Consider the following 18,044-nt stretch of genomic DNA (forward strand, 5'->3'; position numbering starts at 1 on the left):
GGCTGGATGTGTTTTGTCCTTTTCAGCTTGATGTCTATAAAGTTTACATGTCTCCCACATTCTTTGATATTAATACTGTAATATAGATTCTCTGCTTGGATTTGTTTCCTTTACGTTTTCTTTCCTTTTCTATGTTGCATCCCACCAGCAGATCAAGTAACTATTAACCCTTCAGCCAGCTCTTAACACATTTTTGCATGTTTTTCTTTTAACTCGTCTCGTTTATAAAATTAGATCATGTGCAAAAGATCAACCACTGGCTAACTGGCTTGCACCTATACTAACACTCAGTCCTGTTCATGTTTTGGGCGTCAAACCAGTAACCTTTACACAGTTCGTGATGAGTTTAAAACAACATAAAAATACTGGATAAATTCAATCTAAGCAACCATGGGTTGCTGCAGAGACATGTGGGTTGTTGTGTTTCCTGGCACGCGGCTAAATTACTACACACCAGCAAGTGAACATAACTTTCTGGTCAACCACTCGCAGTGGCTGTTGGCTTCGGAACCTAAGTCCTAAGCTGCCAAATTAGTTGTTTCATAGCTACATGAAATGTGGATTGGCGAGCAAACCTGACAGACTTGGCAATAATAAATGAACCAGCATTTGGGTGGAGCTGATTTCAAGTGGCATCACTGTCATTATAGTTTTAAGTGATCATCTGGGCTCTCCATTTTAATGCTTTTTGGAGAACACACAATCAAAACATCGCATAAATACTCAGTTTCTATTATTTTTTAATTGTGATGTCCCCACTCGTGTGGCTCTTTTCTCAATGCCGTGATTTTCACATTCTGATGGACTGCTTACACAGCAGATTGTAATTTAAATTTTACAAGCATCTCTGAGAGTCAGAGCTGCCCCAGAGGCAGAAACAATCTCGGTGGTTGAGTTAAACCTCCAGAGAGCTAGAGTTTCTGTGAATAACTTACTGATGTCAAGAGGTAACAGAAGATGGATCTGACGTTATCAGATCTGATCATGCTAGTAGCAGGTAGCATAGATGATCTCGCACATTTTTAAAGTGGACTTACAAGCCCAACCTGGTGAGATTTGTCATCAGGAAATTAACTCCACACTAACACGGATGCCTACACTGCCTCAGTGTATTACCACTGCGCAGCACAGTGTAAACCACATTCAGTATGCAAGACATGTTAGTTACATATTCGCGTGGCCTGAATCAGTCAAACTAAATGTTAGGAGTTGACATGAAAACACTGATGCGCACTCTTCTGCACACATGATTGTAAACACTTGAAACTGATGGAACAAAAATACACAAATGTTTTCAGTATACTCTTTTTGCTTTTAAGGTATTTAATCAGAGATGAGTTTGGGCGTATGCTAATAAGAATGCATCCTAAAGGGATCCAGTGGATATCAGACAGAAAATATAGGACTGAAAGTTTGCAGTTTCCCCTCTTGATATTTAAATTAAGTGCTGCGACAGTGTGCTGGAAATACATTAATCTCAATAATACAAAGAGACAGACCTTTCCTCAGTTGCCATAAACAAGCAGCCCTTTGAAAACTCATATTAGGAATAAAATGTCCTTGATAAAACCCTGAGATAGAGTCATAGCCCCTTAAGGCTGCTACAGTGCAACTTTAATGACAGGCAGAAAGTCTTAATAAGGCACCTCTACTGTATAATGTGACGAAGTAAACAGCAATTACATCCAAATAAGACTCACAACCATCCAGATCCCTTTGATGTGTGCCATCATGCTGTTCTATTTTTTTTTTTCTGAGAGCTCTCACACACACACACACACACACACACACACACACACACACACACACACACACACACACACACACACACACACACACACCAATAAGATTAGAGGGAGTCTCACAGCTCACACAGATCTATTCATTGAAATCCCAGAAAGCTTCAAGTATTATCTCGATAAAGGATGCAGGGCAGACAACTAATCCAGTTTAATATAGAGGAAAATATGCTTGAGAACCCCCCCCCACACACACACACACACACATACACACATACTCACACACAGTCTGTTGCCCTACGCGGGCTGACTCTCATCAGCTCGGACCCCCACCCCCACCCCCCCCCCCACCCCCGTGGATCTTGATGCTCTTGCCTCTTGACCTCTTGTCGCCTTGTGGATGCAAACTCAGTGATGACATTCCCGAACCTCCCCACCACTCCCACCCAGCAAACCTTGGATTTTACAATCTCTTTATACTCAGTAAAGCTGGTGTTTGTAATCCTTTTGTGCTGGGAATAGAGATGTAAACAGGAAAGTCCCTGAGAGCTGAGGATTTGTTAGAAGCTCCACTTTTTTCTTTTTTTTTTCCTTTTTTTTTTTTTTTTACAACGAATATTGCTGGAGTGGTTAAGTGTGTACACAGAAGTGGAGATGCTGTGAATTGTGGTATCTACAAGGCTCTTATGGGGCCCTGGTACCCTATATAAAGTATTATACAGCAATACAGGGGAGATATTAATCTTCCTATACACTATGGATATATTACTTTGAGGGTACAAGGATATAGATTTTGCTGACAGCAAGGGGGCAATCCTGGAACTGAGGGAAGGATCATAAAAGATCAACTGGGGATTGTGCTACCTTGTTCCATTAGGCTCACCTAGAGGCTCCAGCTGCTGACATTTCCCTCGCAACTTCAACTTTGATGCAGTAAAAGTGAAACCTCCCTTACCACGACTACTTGCTACCCGACAAACGGAAATGTAGCAATTAATATTTGATTGAAACCCATAACAACATGAAAGGATTGAGCTGACCTGTAATCACACAATTAAAGTAAAATGCAAAAACTCAATCAACCAACTTGAAACCAGAAAACAAAGAGTTCACTACAGAGTAGCTCACTGCTGCAGCTGGCATGGTCTCTTGTAGATTCAACCATCCACTCTGACCTACAACCTAAAGCATTTTGCAGTGGTACAATAATGAGTTCCTTACTCATGCCACATTCAGATCACAGGGAATGGATAGTAGATGTGGGAACACAATCAAAAACAAACAGAACATATTTTAAGCATCTGGGGCGGAGCGCACCAGCTGGGCGTAAAGAAAGTAGGTCTGAACTCTTATGGCGGTCTTAGCTACTCCCCACTTTGTGATTCCAATTTACAGTAAGTGCACCAAACCTGACTGACCTCGGCCGTAGCTGTGCCAGGTCTTTACGATGCGCGTTCACGTGAATACACGCAAAGTGGTGATTGTTGCTAAGCAACACACTAAACTCTACCTTCTACCTGCAAACAAGCTGGAAAGTCAGAGCGCAATCAGCACCTGCAGGGCGGGGGAGAGAGTCCCCGTGTTTCTGTCCGATGCTGTCGTTGAGGGGAGAAGCTTCTCAGTCAGCTCACGAATAGACGTCCAGTGGGTTTCTCTGATCATGGATGGCAAGCTGCCATCATTGTTCTGCCCCTTGGTTGTGTGATTGATATTTTTTGCTGTTATTATTACCATGGACACGACTAGTCTGACTATCCAACCCACACCTGCTCCATACTTAAGTCTAAATGGTGCACTAGTCATAACTTTGAGTTGGTCGTAGCTTACAGTTCTAAGTCGGACGTAACGTTACACCCAGGCACACGCCCAGCTCGTGCACTCAGCTCCAGAAGTGCAGACCAACCTTTTCAAATACACATATGCAGTCAGTTGGCAGTGTATTTTTAGGTAGACCTAGTTAAAACTAATGCTGTCTAATGCAACAGTCCTGCAAGACATCCTCTTTCATGAAGGTTATCATCTTCAGTTTTTTTGTGAAAAGAGGTGTTGAGTCAAGTGTATGATAGCATTGGAGAATGTACTTTGTGGTGCCGCTGAGCTGTATTGCATTATACAGAGGTATTTTTGTTATTTAGTCTACACTCATTACTATAAATGGGGTGGACAAAGTAATAGAAACGCCTGCCCATAGAATGCTGTACAATTCAACAGCACCAGAAACTGCAAACTGCCTCCAAAGTGACGATACAGTCGAATCAACACCTCTTTGAAACTGCTTCAACCTAAACATGAACATTATAACCTTCATGTGTGTGTTAGTTCAGCCAAAATGTCAGGTCCTGAAAATATCAGCTCCTTATTTGCAAATGCAAGCAAAATGTGTTTAAGGCAGAAGTTAATGTTATTACGCATCTGCTTAAACATAATCTTACACAAGCCAGTGGCAATGCACATGAATGAGTTAGATCAGCACAGGTGTGTTGATTATACAGGAGTCGTTTGTCTGTAAGTGTTTGAGTCGGTGTTCACCACTGGGCTACATTTTGCTTCCTGTTGCTTTTGCCGAGAGTCCCCACGGCTTTGCTCCCTACAGCAAAGGGCTGAAGCCAGGATGAAAAAAAAAAAAAAAACCACCTCTGCTCCCCGTGGCTGCTGTTGGTTTGATAAGTCCTCTACACCGGCAGAGGGAGAGGATACCAAAGTTGTCGAAACAGCCCAGGGCCATCTCTCAGGGTTTGCTCACAGAAATCTAAAGCACCTGAATCTCTTTGATCATAACCTCATCCTCAGCGAAGCAATGATCTACTCCATGTTGGCAAGGTACCTATCCTCTGACAAACTCTCCCTCACCTGCACTTAAACCTAGGAAGATTGAATGGTCGAATCACACTACAAGACTATCTCATTTTAGCTTGTCTCAAAGCAAGCTTCCATCTGGCTCCAAAAACCTTTATTTAAAATGTATTCATTTAAAATCACTTAAAACAGAGGAGCAAAAGGGCATATTGACATTACAAATAATCATGTAAATGTTCGATGTTCCAGAAATCACCTTGAATACAGCATTACCTCACCGCACATGATGGGAAGAGATGAAATCTGCAATCAGCCGAATGAGGATTAATTGATAAGTTAGGGGAATGAAGGGAGAGGCTGGGGTTTAGAGGGTTTTTTTGGCTCTGAGTCGTGCAGTGGCAGCCAATGAAGGATGCCAGGAAACCATACTGAGAGCAAGCTGGATTGCATAAACTTAAAACCTCAACGGTGTGTGTGTGTATACACTGGGACTTCTTTCTGCCAGTAAATCCAGGTAAATTCAGGTAAATCCATCAAATGCTCAACCAATGCCAAGACAATTTTATCCTAATCTTACCTCATTACCACTGACCGTCAGAGACAGCTATAATCGCCGTGCTGATGTATCTCCATGCGAACTAATTAATATGTTCATGTCATACTAGTTGAGCACACATATGCACGCACGCACAGGAAACGGTGTTGCATCACACAGCTCCTACACAGAGTATAACGATATGAAAAAAATCGTCCATATTCTGTTCGCTCTAAAGAAAAAAAGGAACATTTCTATATGAAGACCTGGTTAGATCCTAGGTGCATTTGCATAATCAGCAAGTCATATTCTCAATCATACAAGTCCTCCTCACCCTCATCATCATCCTTTATCTTCATCATCATTACCATGCTTCTTTTTTTTTTAATCGTATTTAACTCACTGGATGTCATCATAATCACCAAAACCATCTTTACTCTTGTAGCTGTTACTATCATTAGCATCAAGTTCATCACCACCGTTGGCCATCTTTAAGGCTGACATCATCATTACCATTGTGATTGCCATGAGCATGTTCCATCAACATTATCAACATCGATATCAAAGTCGCGGTGATACCATCACCATCATCAGCATCATTATTACTGTCGTGATTGTAGACAATATCAACATCATGCCCACCACCATCGTGGCACCTGCACCGTCATCACTACCATCATATCGTCATCATCAACGTGTCATGGGCTGTCGTTGTTGTCTGCGACATCATTATCAAAGTCATGGGTTGTCATCACCATCATCATCATAATCAATAGCACCATCATCAGCATCATTATTACTGTCATGGTTATTGTCATTGACAACAGTATCTTCACCACCATAATGCCCTGGGCAACATAATCGATATGATCTTCACTAATGCCATAGTTGCCATCGTCATAATAGCTACCACCATCATAATGATCGTCATCATGGTTGTCTGCTTTCATCATTTTCCATATTGTCATCACAATAGTGGGATAATTTTCATTATCATCATTATCGACATCATCACCATCATGGCCGTCACCAATATTATCACAGACATCATCAATACCATCATGGTTGCCAGCGGTATTATATTATACACCACTATCATCATCATCATCATCATCATCGTGGCTGACACCATAATTAACATCAGCAGTATCTTCTTTGTCATAGTATTCACCATCATCACAATCATTATGACTTTTGCCATTGCCATCAAAACCATGGTTGCCGCCATCATTGTCAGCATTGCCATCGTTGATTATTATTATTACATAGTAATATGTGAATTTATTACTAACATCGCTATCATAAATATCATCATCGTTGTGGTGGATAGCATCACCGTTATTGTCATCCTTTTCAACACCATCATCGAGGCTGTCAGTTATCATCACCACCACCACTGCCACTGTCATGTCATGGCTGCCATCATCACCATCACATCAACATTACCACCGTCCTTATCAGAATCATAATAACCATCACCATTACTGGTATTACTAGTATCTTTTCTTTCTTTTTTTTTTTATCTTTTTCTCCTTTTGTCTTCCCACCCCTCCCTTTGTCACGGTACACACATAGTCTAACTGTACTGCAAGGTAAAAACACACACACACACACACACACACACACACACACACACACACACTCTAGCCATAATCCCCTGACCTTTTTTGTCAGGAGTTTCTGGAATCCTTCCAGAGGAGAGTTATGATGTGCTGCTACACTGTGGCCACTGCTGCGACAGAGGGAGCAGAACAACTATGAAAAAAAAAAAAAAAAAAAAAAAACACTACAAAGGACAGAGAATGATAGAAGTGATGTAATGAGCTCTGCAGTGATAGAAACAGAGGGAGGGACAAACATAGTAAACACACACAAGGAGAAAGCATTTCACCTAGATGTGCCTCATTTTTATTTCCTGCTAGATATTTTGTTTTCTTTTATCCCATTTCCTTTTGCTAATTGAGTTTTTTTTTTCTTTCTAAGGCTGTGTCTATTTTACATTCGTTGTTGGGAAGAGAACAATTTCGGCACTTACTTACTCCAATATACAGACACACCAATATTTACTCTCTGCTTCCTATTTCTGCTGCTTCCTCAGAAATTTATTATGTTTATTTTTTACTCAAACGCAAGGAAGGTAAGTTCTATTTTTTTTTTTTTTGCCTGAGTAGTTTTCTTATTAATCGAATATAGTGAAGTAATGATTTCTTTCATCATTGAAATCACACTGATGCACATTAGGGACGGACACTTTTAAACATTTTAAAAGCATTATTGAACCACTTTCATAGCAGCGTTTGTTAATGTGAGTTAAAGTTCCTTGTTAAAAGTTTTTTCCCTGAAGTGTTTATATTATTTTGTCTACCTCCTTGGATTAGAAGTATTTTGAACAGACACTCCAGGGAAACTTCCAGACACAAACACCATCTTCCTGCCACTTTTACTCCCGTTACAACTGAAAATCTTTTCTTTTTTTTTCTTTTTTTTATTCTCTCATCTCAGAGGTAAAGCTTTCTATTTTCTTGCTTGATTCATTTTTTATTCCCCATAGACTTACTGATCTCTCTCTGGACCCTAGTCCCTCAGTGTTAAAACATCAGTGGGATAAACGATGTGTGCTGCTGCCTGTACTGATGGAGAGAGTTAGGAAGTAAGATGAAAAGCTTCATCTCTGGGATACAGAAGATGAAAGTGAAGCCGTGTTTTGAATGTGGGTTGCAGCATGTTGTTAGATCTCTCCACGTCCTCTCATCCTTTTAGCTCACACCCAACTCGTATTAAAACGACGTCAAGGGCTAAAGCTTTACAATACAGCCCTCCTTTTTTTCCACTCTAATCAGCCGGATGTAATTCATTTTCATACGGCTCGTTCTGCTGCTAATAGCAAGCTAACTATTTTCCTGACCTTGACATATGCAACTACATAATAAAATATAGCTACATATTCATTTGGTAAAGGAAACGTTTTGTAATATAAGTAATTTCAGCATGACAACTCATCTACCACATATTTTATGTAGCTAGTGTCTTATTACACTGTAATTATGGAAATGATTGAACTGTAATTGAAAAGCCGAATCAACATCATATCCTTCACATTAACAAAGCACATTAAAGTCTTTAAAAAGACAAGTGTTCCACTCAATTTTCACTTATGTTTAACTTCCCCCAGGGGCCAAAAATGTTCTCACATGCATTATAGTCACAAAATCTCTGCAAACATTTCCCTACAGCTAAACAACCATGGAGCGTTAGCATGAATTCAAATTATAGTTTCAATAAAGCGGTGCTTTTTCATAAAATTGTCAAGCCTAATATGCCATTTTTTATTAGATTTTCTTCCAGATTAATTGCCCAAGTTTTACCTCAACATGGTATGACAGTTTAGATTGCCACTCTTGCATGTTGACAGTCCATTGCTTGCAGGAAAATTAAAACTCGCCACATTAAATATCCCGTTTCATTAAAACCTATATGGAATTTAGAATGGGTTAATAAATAAAGAAAACAACATTTTCCAATCACCACAAACATGTCACGGCCTTCATGTAGAAAAATGAACGGTTTGACGCCTTAAACTAACAAGGTCTCCACATTAAAAAGCCAGTGTGCCAAGATTACTCAGAAAAAAAAAATAAAATTAAAGAGGTGGCTAAAGCCCCCTAAAGGACTGAAATTGCATTTCTTGCTGTCACCTTCAATCTGTCACCTAATCAGTCCTTCTGCCTTCTCCACCTCCTCCTCTTCCTCCTCTTCCTCCTCTTCCTCTCCCCTCCTTCAGACATTAGGGAGAGTGGAAGCCCTAAGCCGGTGATGGTTTTCATCCACGGGGGCTCCTACATGGAAGGAACTGGAAATATGTTTGATGGCAGCATCCTGGCCAGCTATGGGAATGTGATTGTCATAACTGTAAACTACCGGCTGGGCGTCCTAGGTAAGGATCCTACAGTAAAATGTAATACACAACCACTGTTCCGCTGTTGGTGTCTGCTCTTTCTTCATTGCTTTCTGGGGGATTCCATTAGCCGGGCCTGAAGGCGAAAAGTAGGCATTGAATTTTTCAACTTCTCTCTCGCTTTGTATCAATCTCTTCAGGTGTTGCTGCTGGTTTCATTCCAGAGTTTAGCTTAGTCTGTGCTAACACTAGAATTATTTTCTAACTTCTTTTCTTTTTTTTGTCTTATTGTTCTCACTTTCTTCTTCCCTTCATTCATTGTGTCTTTTCTTGCTGGTTCCATGAGATGATGCAGGATATATTCCAGAGAGCTTAGTTTAGCATAATTGCTAAAACTAGTGATTTCCTTTCTTTCTTTCTTTCTTTCTTTCTTTCTGTCTTTCTATTGCTCTGCTCATCCTCCAGTTGTAATGACTGCATGGTCCTAGATAACAAGTCTGTTGGTTCTTTAATAGGAACCTGAGCTCCTCACTTGGTTTCATTGGTCTTTGCCCTTGTTGGTTCAAACTGGCATCTGCAGCCGATGTCTGCTCTCGCTGCTTTGTTGATCAAGATTCAGACGTTTATAGACAAAGGCTGGATTTGAATCCTAAAGGTTTTCGGTTGTGATTTTTTTTTTTTTTTTACGCATCCTATTTTCTCATAGAGTAATATTAGGAAAGTAGACTCTTCATTTCCTGTCAGGCAGATTATCACATATGGCTGTTCATTACAGGTTGGATGATACAAACGGGTGTTGTTTAAAATATTGTGGGCATAATGCTACCAGCCCTTGTGTCTTGAAAGAAAGAAAGAAACATCATCCAACAAGCATCTGTCAGATGTAAAGGACAATTCCAAACACGCACAATTTGTACAGTATGACGTACTTACACTGATGTTGTGATTTGTGACTTTATATCCATTGTCAACATTGAAACATTTGCTGGGCCAGGTCGAGGCGGCTTGGTTACCACTACTTCTTTGCATCTACCCTTCCTCACTGCTTTCTTACATGTAGTAGCCTTTAATCTGTCATGGTGATGTCTTCTCTAATCTTCTGTCCCTTCTTTTTTTTCATTCCTGTCTCTATTTTTTCTTTCCCTTCTATCTTATCTATTCTCATTACTCTGATTCTTAATTCCTTTTCCCCTGTGTATGGATGTCACTGCCTTACCTAGAGGGCAGGTATATACTGTGACACATGACGGAAACAAAGCTTTGCTGCCTCATTCCTAAATGACATTATGCTCTCATTTGTTTGAATGGAAGGAACCAATTTCATATCCATGTTGTTTTGGTTGCTGGGGTTTTTCTTCCTTTATTATTAAACCACACCAGGATAAAGATATGGGGCAATTTCCGCCTTTCACTCAACTAAAACACCATTTGTCTGGGGGCATGTGTGTGCGTCCGCGTATCCGTGTGTGCATATAAAGAATGAGCATAAAAGACTTAAACGCGATTCTATGAGATGTTGATAGCGGAAACAGAATGTGAATCATGATGTTAATGTTCTCTGCAGGTGGTCTGCATTGTCTCTCTATTCTCTCATCTGTTATTCAGGCACTGATCTGTTTTACGTGATTTATATTTATTTGTTTGCATTGCAAATACTGAGTATCCGTGAAACGCCTTGTTCGTTTACTTGCATATAATCTGATGCAAGACTTTGATATTAAGCTTTGGGCGTCCTTTTGAAAAAAAAAAATCACAGCGTTCCGTAGAGGACAAAAATGTGTCGAATAACCATAAAAAATGTTATATATTGATATTGTTTTCCACTTTCACTGAATACATTTTTAAAAAAAATTTTTTAACATAATATCACTTTGGTTAGTTATGAATTTTTTTTTCCATTTACTAAAATGTTGAGTGAAATTTTCACTATAATAATCACGAGAACCACAGCTCATACGGACGTACCATACATTTGCATGGCGCATGTATACAAACAGGTGCACCTTACACACACACACACACACACACACACTGATATACATATAATAATAATAGTATATTTATTCCAATGGCCTATACAGTGCGCCGTAATAGAACAGCAATGCCCCTAGAGGACACCGCAAATAGCATGCATTTCCTTCATAAGCTTAATATGGCTTCATGTGGTGGAAAATAGTAACAAGTACAAATTTGGAGCCTCATAAAATGAAATTCTTGATTCTATGCTGTAATGATAAGGCAGGATAGAAAATTGCAGTTTCAAAAAAGGGCATCATTGGAGATATTTTTTGTCCTTAAAGTCCAGAGTGTTTATTTACTAAAATGCACTTAAGAATGCACAAGGGTGAAGTCTGGTAATAGAAACTTAAACTATGTAGACGTTTTACAGCTGCAGATGCCTGCTGAGCCATTGTGGTTCATGTCTCTTAGAAATATAACTGCCTGTTAGTCTGTGACTAAAGCCCTCCAACCCTCCACCCCCCCATTAGCAACCTTCAATCCCTGCCAAAACCACAAAATTTGATATTAAAGAAAGCCCTCCATCATCTGTACTTACCAATCATTCATTCCCTTTCAATACCCACTTATTCCTTTTTCAGGGTCATGATGGGGCTGGAGGTCGTCCCAGTGTGCAGAGCAGAAGCGCTGTATTGAGATGGGGACCCGGTACAGACCGTGCAGACACTGATATACACACTCACAGTTACAGACTTTTCTTTTAACAGACTGCTGTTAAGTGCTGAAATGTCAGTATCAATACTTTTTAGTTTGAAATATTTTGAGCTTAGTGTTTACCAATTCTATCTATCAATTATACATTAGAGATGTCACAAAATGCAAAAGAGGAGGAAAGGAAAGTAGAGGATACACAATACAAAGCACAAGAACAATCAGTCAGTCACATTTCATAACTTGTAATTATTTTGGACACGCCAGCACCCCCAGCTCAATGTAAGAGTTTTCTCTCTCTCTCTCTCTCTCTCTCTCTCTCTCTCTCTCTGCCTCTGTCTCTGTCTTCAGTTCTTAACTGCTTCAGGCCTCATAGTGTTGAGAGAAACTGTATCCCTGCTGGTTAACATGAGGCGCCGCTGTTTGCTCTCAGATTAGACTCTATGAGTTTGTTTACCCCCCTGGCAATGGACAAAAGCATACGGCTTTACCTCACCAAACATGTGATTGTGTGTGTGTGTGTGTGTGTGTGTGTGTGTGTGTGTGTTAGTGTGTGTGTGAGTGACAGGGAAGGAGTGTGTACTCAGCTACAGTAGGTGTGAACCCGCTGGGCTTTCCAGTCAGTCATCCAGTTTTTAGTAAGTATATAAGTGAGTTCAAGCCATCTAGACGAGCCATTTAGTCTCGTTTTGAGTGAAGTAAAAATGATGCGTCTCATTTATTCCCTAACGTTGTCTCACTGCTTGTTTTGAGATATTGCCTAAACCATGGGTCAAGCTGCTTGAGTCTGGGGGGGGGGGGGGGGGGGGGGGGGGGTCATTACTTTGATTTGTTTTCAAATGAAAGAAACCTCCGGACTGTGAATTGATTGTGTGACATATATTAATGACCACACATACGTCACTCTTGTCACCTTGGTGAGTGTGCAAGTTCTATGAACATAAATGATCGTACAAACTCTTTCTCTGCATTTTAAATTTTAAACCTTTAACTAGTCACGGTTGCACATGTGGCTTGTGTCGTAATGCAGCAGTAGCTACATTCACTTGATGTCCGTATGCATTTAGTAACAATGCAGTCTTTCGCTGGATGAAGGTTTAGCGCAGTGGTGTGTCTGTGCATGATGAAAGGTTGGAAAAGGTTGGTTTTACTCTTTCAAATGGATTTCTTTGGACATCATAGGGGCTCAATCAAACCTGACCACAGACAGCATTTTGTAGCGGACCTAAGAAGTGGTTTTGCTGGACCATCCCCCACCTGAGTCTGAGTCTGCTTTCATGCTCAACAACCAGACACACAGACTTCCATTGGGGAATGACATTAGGCCTGCAAAACCTCGGATTAACCCACGTTTGAAAACCCCCTTAGGTCAATGGCAGGTTTCTTAAAATCCCTAAGGTGCTGACTAGAGATGACCGTGCATCACAGAATGAATGAAAGAGTTAAAGTGAGTTCTAGTCACAAGAACCCAAACGCTTAAAATGAAATTTTAAGATCCTCAATTAAGAGACAAGAAAACAGTGTGGAGTCCGTTAACATCTTACTTCATTAATAACTTTCAGCTGTCTCCCAGGCTCATAATTATGTTCCCCAGCCAGCTGGTTAGCCTCTACTGGCTGAAGTGTGTGGCCCACCTTGCCCAGCCAGCCATTGCTGCACCTGTTCGCTTGGAGATGCTGCTCTGCTGACAGAACTCCCGACCCTCACGCCAGTGATTTTTTCTCCTTGGCTTAGAGTGTGTCTATGAGAGCGAGTGCTTTGCAGGAAGCCATTAGTGGCTTTAAATATGCAGAGCTGCTGACGCAAAGCTGTATTTATCGTTTAAGGGCCTCGGCTACAATGGATTTGGCCATGGGGCACGTATATAGTATGCCACTGTCAGTGTCTGTCTGTGGGCATGTTTGAAAGTGTGTATGTGTGTGTGTGTGTTTAATGAATTAGGAGTTCCTCCAGTGTGCAGACGGGGTGTTAATGGAACACATGGTATAGTGCTGTCAAAGTGTCATTATTAAGGGTGGCAAGTATTTATTGTCTTTGTCATCTCGCTGCTCCTTGGTTTATAATGGGACACTCTGCTGCAGGGTGGGTTGTGTTTTACTTAACACATCAACTACGTGAGGAACTAAATTCTCCATCATCCAGATACAGTATTCAGATATTCAGACAAGTGAAGAATGGTGCTATTCTGAGGGGCGCTAGAGGAATGTCAATATATTCTCATGGAAAGGGTTGTTTGCCCCAACACTTCTCTATCCTCACCTCTGTCCCCAATGTATATAACATAACAGTGATTGTTGAACAGTTATATCTAAATAAGAAAAGGTGATGATGCTCCAAAATGCACCGCAGCAGTTCTAACAAGAACAAAGCTACAAAAGTTGACTGAAACTGTATGCCAATACATGAATCCAATACCTCCCCAGGGACTACGCCTTTAAGGCCAGACCCTCACATTGTTGAGTTTGTTTTGGCCCAGCCAAAACCTTTAATCATGCTGATTGATGAGGTGCATTTCCCTGACTCAAACCTTCTCCAAATAACCCTTCCATTCCAGCCATACATCAGCCATTCAGCCAATTCATCAAGCCTCTGATTGTTTTAAGATATACCTGGCCAGTAAAATGTCCATTTCTCTGCACGGCACGGCACTGCTTCTCTAACTCTGCCCCACTTTCAGCACCACGATCACATCTAGAAAGTCTTGGCTTGAAAAAAAGGCTGTGCAGGAAAAAGGAGCGGCGAACAGGCAGAACAGGATGCAGATGGAGGATTGTCAAAAACAATTGATTGTACTGATGCAGTTGGATTGATGTGATAGATACTGAGTAATTAATTGATCATCTATCTATGTGGACTTCTTCTAAATGTATTTGTGGAGCCCTGTTAATACTGAAAAAGACAGAGACAAGCGGAGGAAAAAATTTAAAAAAAAGTTTGTTCTATTGTACAAGCTCAAACACATATTAGCTTTATCATTGTCACTTTGGTTGGAGTGAAGCAGTCTCCCACTATGGTCCAAATACAGAGAAAACACACAGCGTGTCATTTTTTTCAGCATGCAGTACACACTCAGAAACACGCAGACACGGGATCCAGCTAGCATAGTTTTAATTGTATCCAAATTAGGACCGCATGTGTTTGCTTGAGGAGCATTTCCTCTCACACAGGCATTATCCCTAATGTTTATCCTTCTCAAATATTACCACCAACCCTCCCAACCCTCCCACATATATCTTCTTTTCCTGTCCCCCCCCCCCACCCCCACCCAACACTGTAATTGGTCTTTCTCTTTCCTGTTAGTTTATTTCCTGCTGGCTAAGTGTTGAGGACTATTATTTTCATGCTTATTAATTTCTTTCTCCCTGAAACAAATACCCCAATGATTTGAGTTCATTATTCTTTCTGTGCCATCTCTCTCCTCTCCCCCCTTTCCTTCTCTCTCTATGCATCCTGCCGCGCTCGTAGCCCTGACACAGCTCGTTCACAAAGTTACAGGAAGTGTCTGACCCTAAACAAAATGTTTTACTTGAGTCTTTATTAGTGGCTAATAATTACTCTCCCTCCTGTGGATTTGCACTTTTCTCCATGGATAACGGTTGAGATCAGCTTTCCCTTAACCTGATAACTAGGCTACACACTTATTTTTTCTTTACAAAGCTGCGCCTATGTGCACGGACTTTAAAGCGATGCAGAATTTACTGAGACACTTGGCAACCTCTCTTGTCCTCTACTCTGCATTTTATTTTGGATAATTTCATGCTAGATGTGGAAAGAAATGGAATGGATTTCTCCACGATACAAAAGGAGGATGGATGGAGGATCCAGAAATAGAGCTAAAGCTTTCAGAGTTTATGACAAGTTCAGATACTGAGCGAGTGAATAAAAAAGGAAGGAGTGAAAGTCACTTCAAACTTTCTCCATTCTCTTCAGTAAAGATACCAGAAGATGTGCTGAGGAAACATGGTGCATGGTAGAGGCCCCCAATTGCTCATTGTAATTTTACTGAAGTGTTTCTATGACATGAACTGTATACATGTTCCAAATGATTTACTGAGAGTCCTCTGGTAGCTGTTTGGCTCTTTATTAAACTATTTTTACCAACCCGATTTTAGTGTGGAGGTTTTGCTTTGTAGATATGGTTCTGTTTTTGATTCCAAGACGTCAGTGTTGACAGGCTAAACAGTGTGTTTGAGTGTGTGTGTGCGCTTCTGTGTGTCTGTGTGTGTGTTCAAATGTATCATCAACAGACCTTTGCCATGCCGCTTGGATGTTCTCCTGTAAATTAGCCAAGTGAGGCTCAAACATTTGCTCAGCTATTTTGGGGCAGAGGGAGCTTTGATCAGTGAATAGGCAGCATTGAGATATGTTGTAATATTTGCTGCAATATTTCTTACTTCCCCCTCCTGACATGTGCCAAAATCACGATCAGTGAGGAGAAAAAGTGTATCTACATATTTCAGCTTTTTAGTTTTTTTTTTTAAGGTACAGACAGACGGACAGACAGACAGACGGACGGACAGACGGACGGACAGACAGACGGACAGACAGACAGACGGACGGACAGATGGACGGACAGACAGACGGACAGACGGACGGACAGGGCGGCAGACAGTTAGAAAGATAAATTGCGAGATAATGTGGCCTCCAAGATCAAAGAAGTCCGAGTGTCCTTTCACCATTATAAAGTTACCACATCTGAGTTGTTATTGCAAGAGATTGCAGTACAATCAAACAGATCAGAGACCATAACTTCATGTCAGATTTAGTGTGAAATTGGCCCAAATTTGTCTTTTGATTAGCGTGCCGTCTGCTCCAATCAGAATGGTTCATATTTGACATTATTATTATTTGATTACAGATTTATTTTTCCAAACTGAATGGATTAAATGAGCGTTTTTATTCAATTCCAATATATACCGCATGTCATCATCAGCCGGTTCTTCAGTGGGGATGTCTGCCCTATAATGGTATAAATGCTGATTCAGCCTCAGTTAGATTTTTATCTAATACAATTATATACATGCAGTTTTGGATAAACATTGAGTCCTTGTGATAACAGGTCGTGTGGGTGTGTAGTATTATTTAAGCATGACTAATGGCATTTAAGATTTGGCTAAGGTTTCAGCTACGAGCTGCGTGATTACAGACACCCAGTGTTGTTATCTTGTCGTTAAACCACCAGGACTCTGTCCACCGTTTGGAAACCACTCTTTGCCTTGTGTTGGCACCGTCTTCACATTATGGTGTAGTAGTCTCCTGGCTGTTGTGAGGTTCCCTCAGCCGTGCCATTGTTCAGTGTGTTTTCTTCCCGGTTTATTTGGCTCAGTGTCGCTGGCATAATGATTTATTCAGAGAGCGGCCTGCGATGCTAATGGAAGCTATGCTATGCTTATGGTGATCTGGCAACAGCAGGGTTGGTGTGGCGAGGTTTACAGCGGCTCTGCGGATGTGTCAGGGATCGGATTAATCTGGCCATGGCCAGGACAACAGAAGACCATCTGGGCACGCTGCTATGTGCCAGGCGTCTGCAACTTTTCACCACTTGCCACCAACCATTATGCACACAGTAATATGCATGTTTCATTTATTATGTTACACATTACCACAGCCACAGTCTAGCTTGAGTGTACAATCCTTCAAAGGATGATTCCTATCAATCAAACAATGGACATACATTGCAATTGTTGTTGGTTTCATTCAGCCAATGGCAAAACATGAACTGAAATAAAAAAATGTTTTAAAAAAGTTCAAGTGCCCTGAGGCAGCAGCCTGCAGAGCCTGGGGAGAAAAGATTTGCCAAGAAAAGAGTCATCTGAGAGTATAAAGTGGTAGTTTGACAAAACAATCCCAAATCAAGGCCCACTCATTAGCTTTACTGCTCCATGTTGGTTTAAAGGTAGGCATGACAGTTCATTGAGCCAATGTGGACAATAAGTTCTAAAAGTGCTTGGGGAAGTATCACAACAGTTACATAGTTTACACGTCAACGGATCAATCTGCTGAGCAAACGCCACAATCTGATGAAGACCATGTGATTGCTTTAGAATAACTTTGTAAATGGACCCTTGCTTTGGGATGTTTTGTTATTCATAAAGTCATAGACTAAAACTTAAATAAACTTAAATGGTTTATAAATTACTCATCTGTAGTTACAATTACCAAAACTTGTTTGAGCATTGAGAATAATATGAGTTGGTAACCTGCCAGGCTCTGAACAGACCACTGACTGTACTTCTGCCTTGAACCCAGTCTGCAACAGTGACTTTCAGATTCAATATAATAACTTCAATATATTTTTATATACACGTCATTAAAGCCACTTGGTAAAGACTGGAGAAATATCATGGTCACAGTTAGATAATGAATAGAAAAGATCATGCTGCTGGTCACTTGTGTCTACCATTATTGT

General features: G+C 40.7%; 1 protein-coding gene across 3 annotated transcripts in view; it reads left to right on the plus strand.

The window, feature by feature from the left end:
• The window catches only part of nlgn1 (neuroligin 1), a 322,717-nt gene that overhangs the window by 124,132 nt on the left and 180,541 nt on the right, over positions 1–18,044 (plus strand). For 2 of the 3 annotated variants that reach the window (XM_056377598.1, XM_056377599.1), the window contains one exon: positions 8,852–9,004. The exons of the other annotated variant lie outside the window; for it this stretch is intronic. In XM_056377598.1, the coding sequence (XP_056233573.1) occupies positions 8,852–9,004 (153 nt within the window). The remainder of the gene's footprint in view (positions 1–8,851; positions 9,005–18,044) is intronic. 3 annotated transcript variants of the gene reach the window in all.

This window comes from Seriola aureovittata, chromosome 6 (genome assembly GCF_021018895.1).
Source record: "Seriola aureovittata isolate HTS-2021-v1 ecotype China chromosome 6, ASM2101889v1, whole genome shotgun sequence".
In the NCBI taxonomy this organism is placed as follows: domain Eukaryota; kingdom Metazoa; phylum Chordata; class Actinopteri; order Carangiformes; family Carangidae; genus Seriola; species Seriola aureovittata.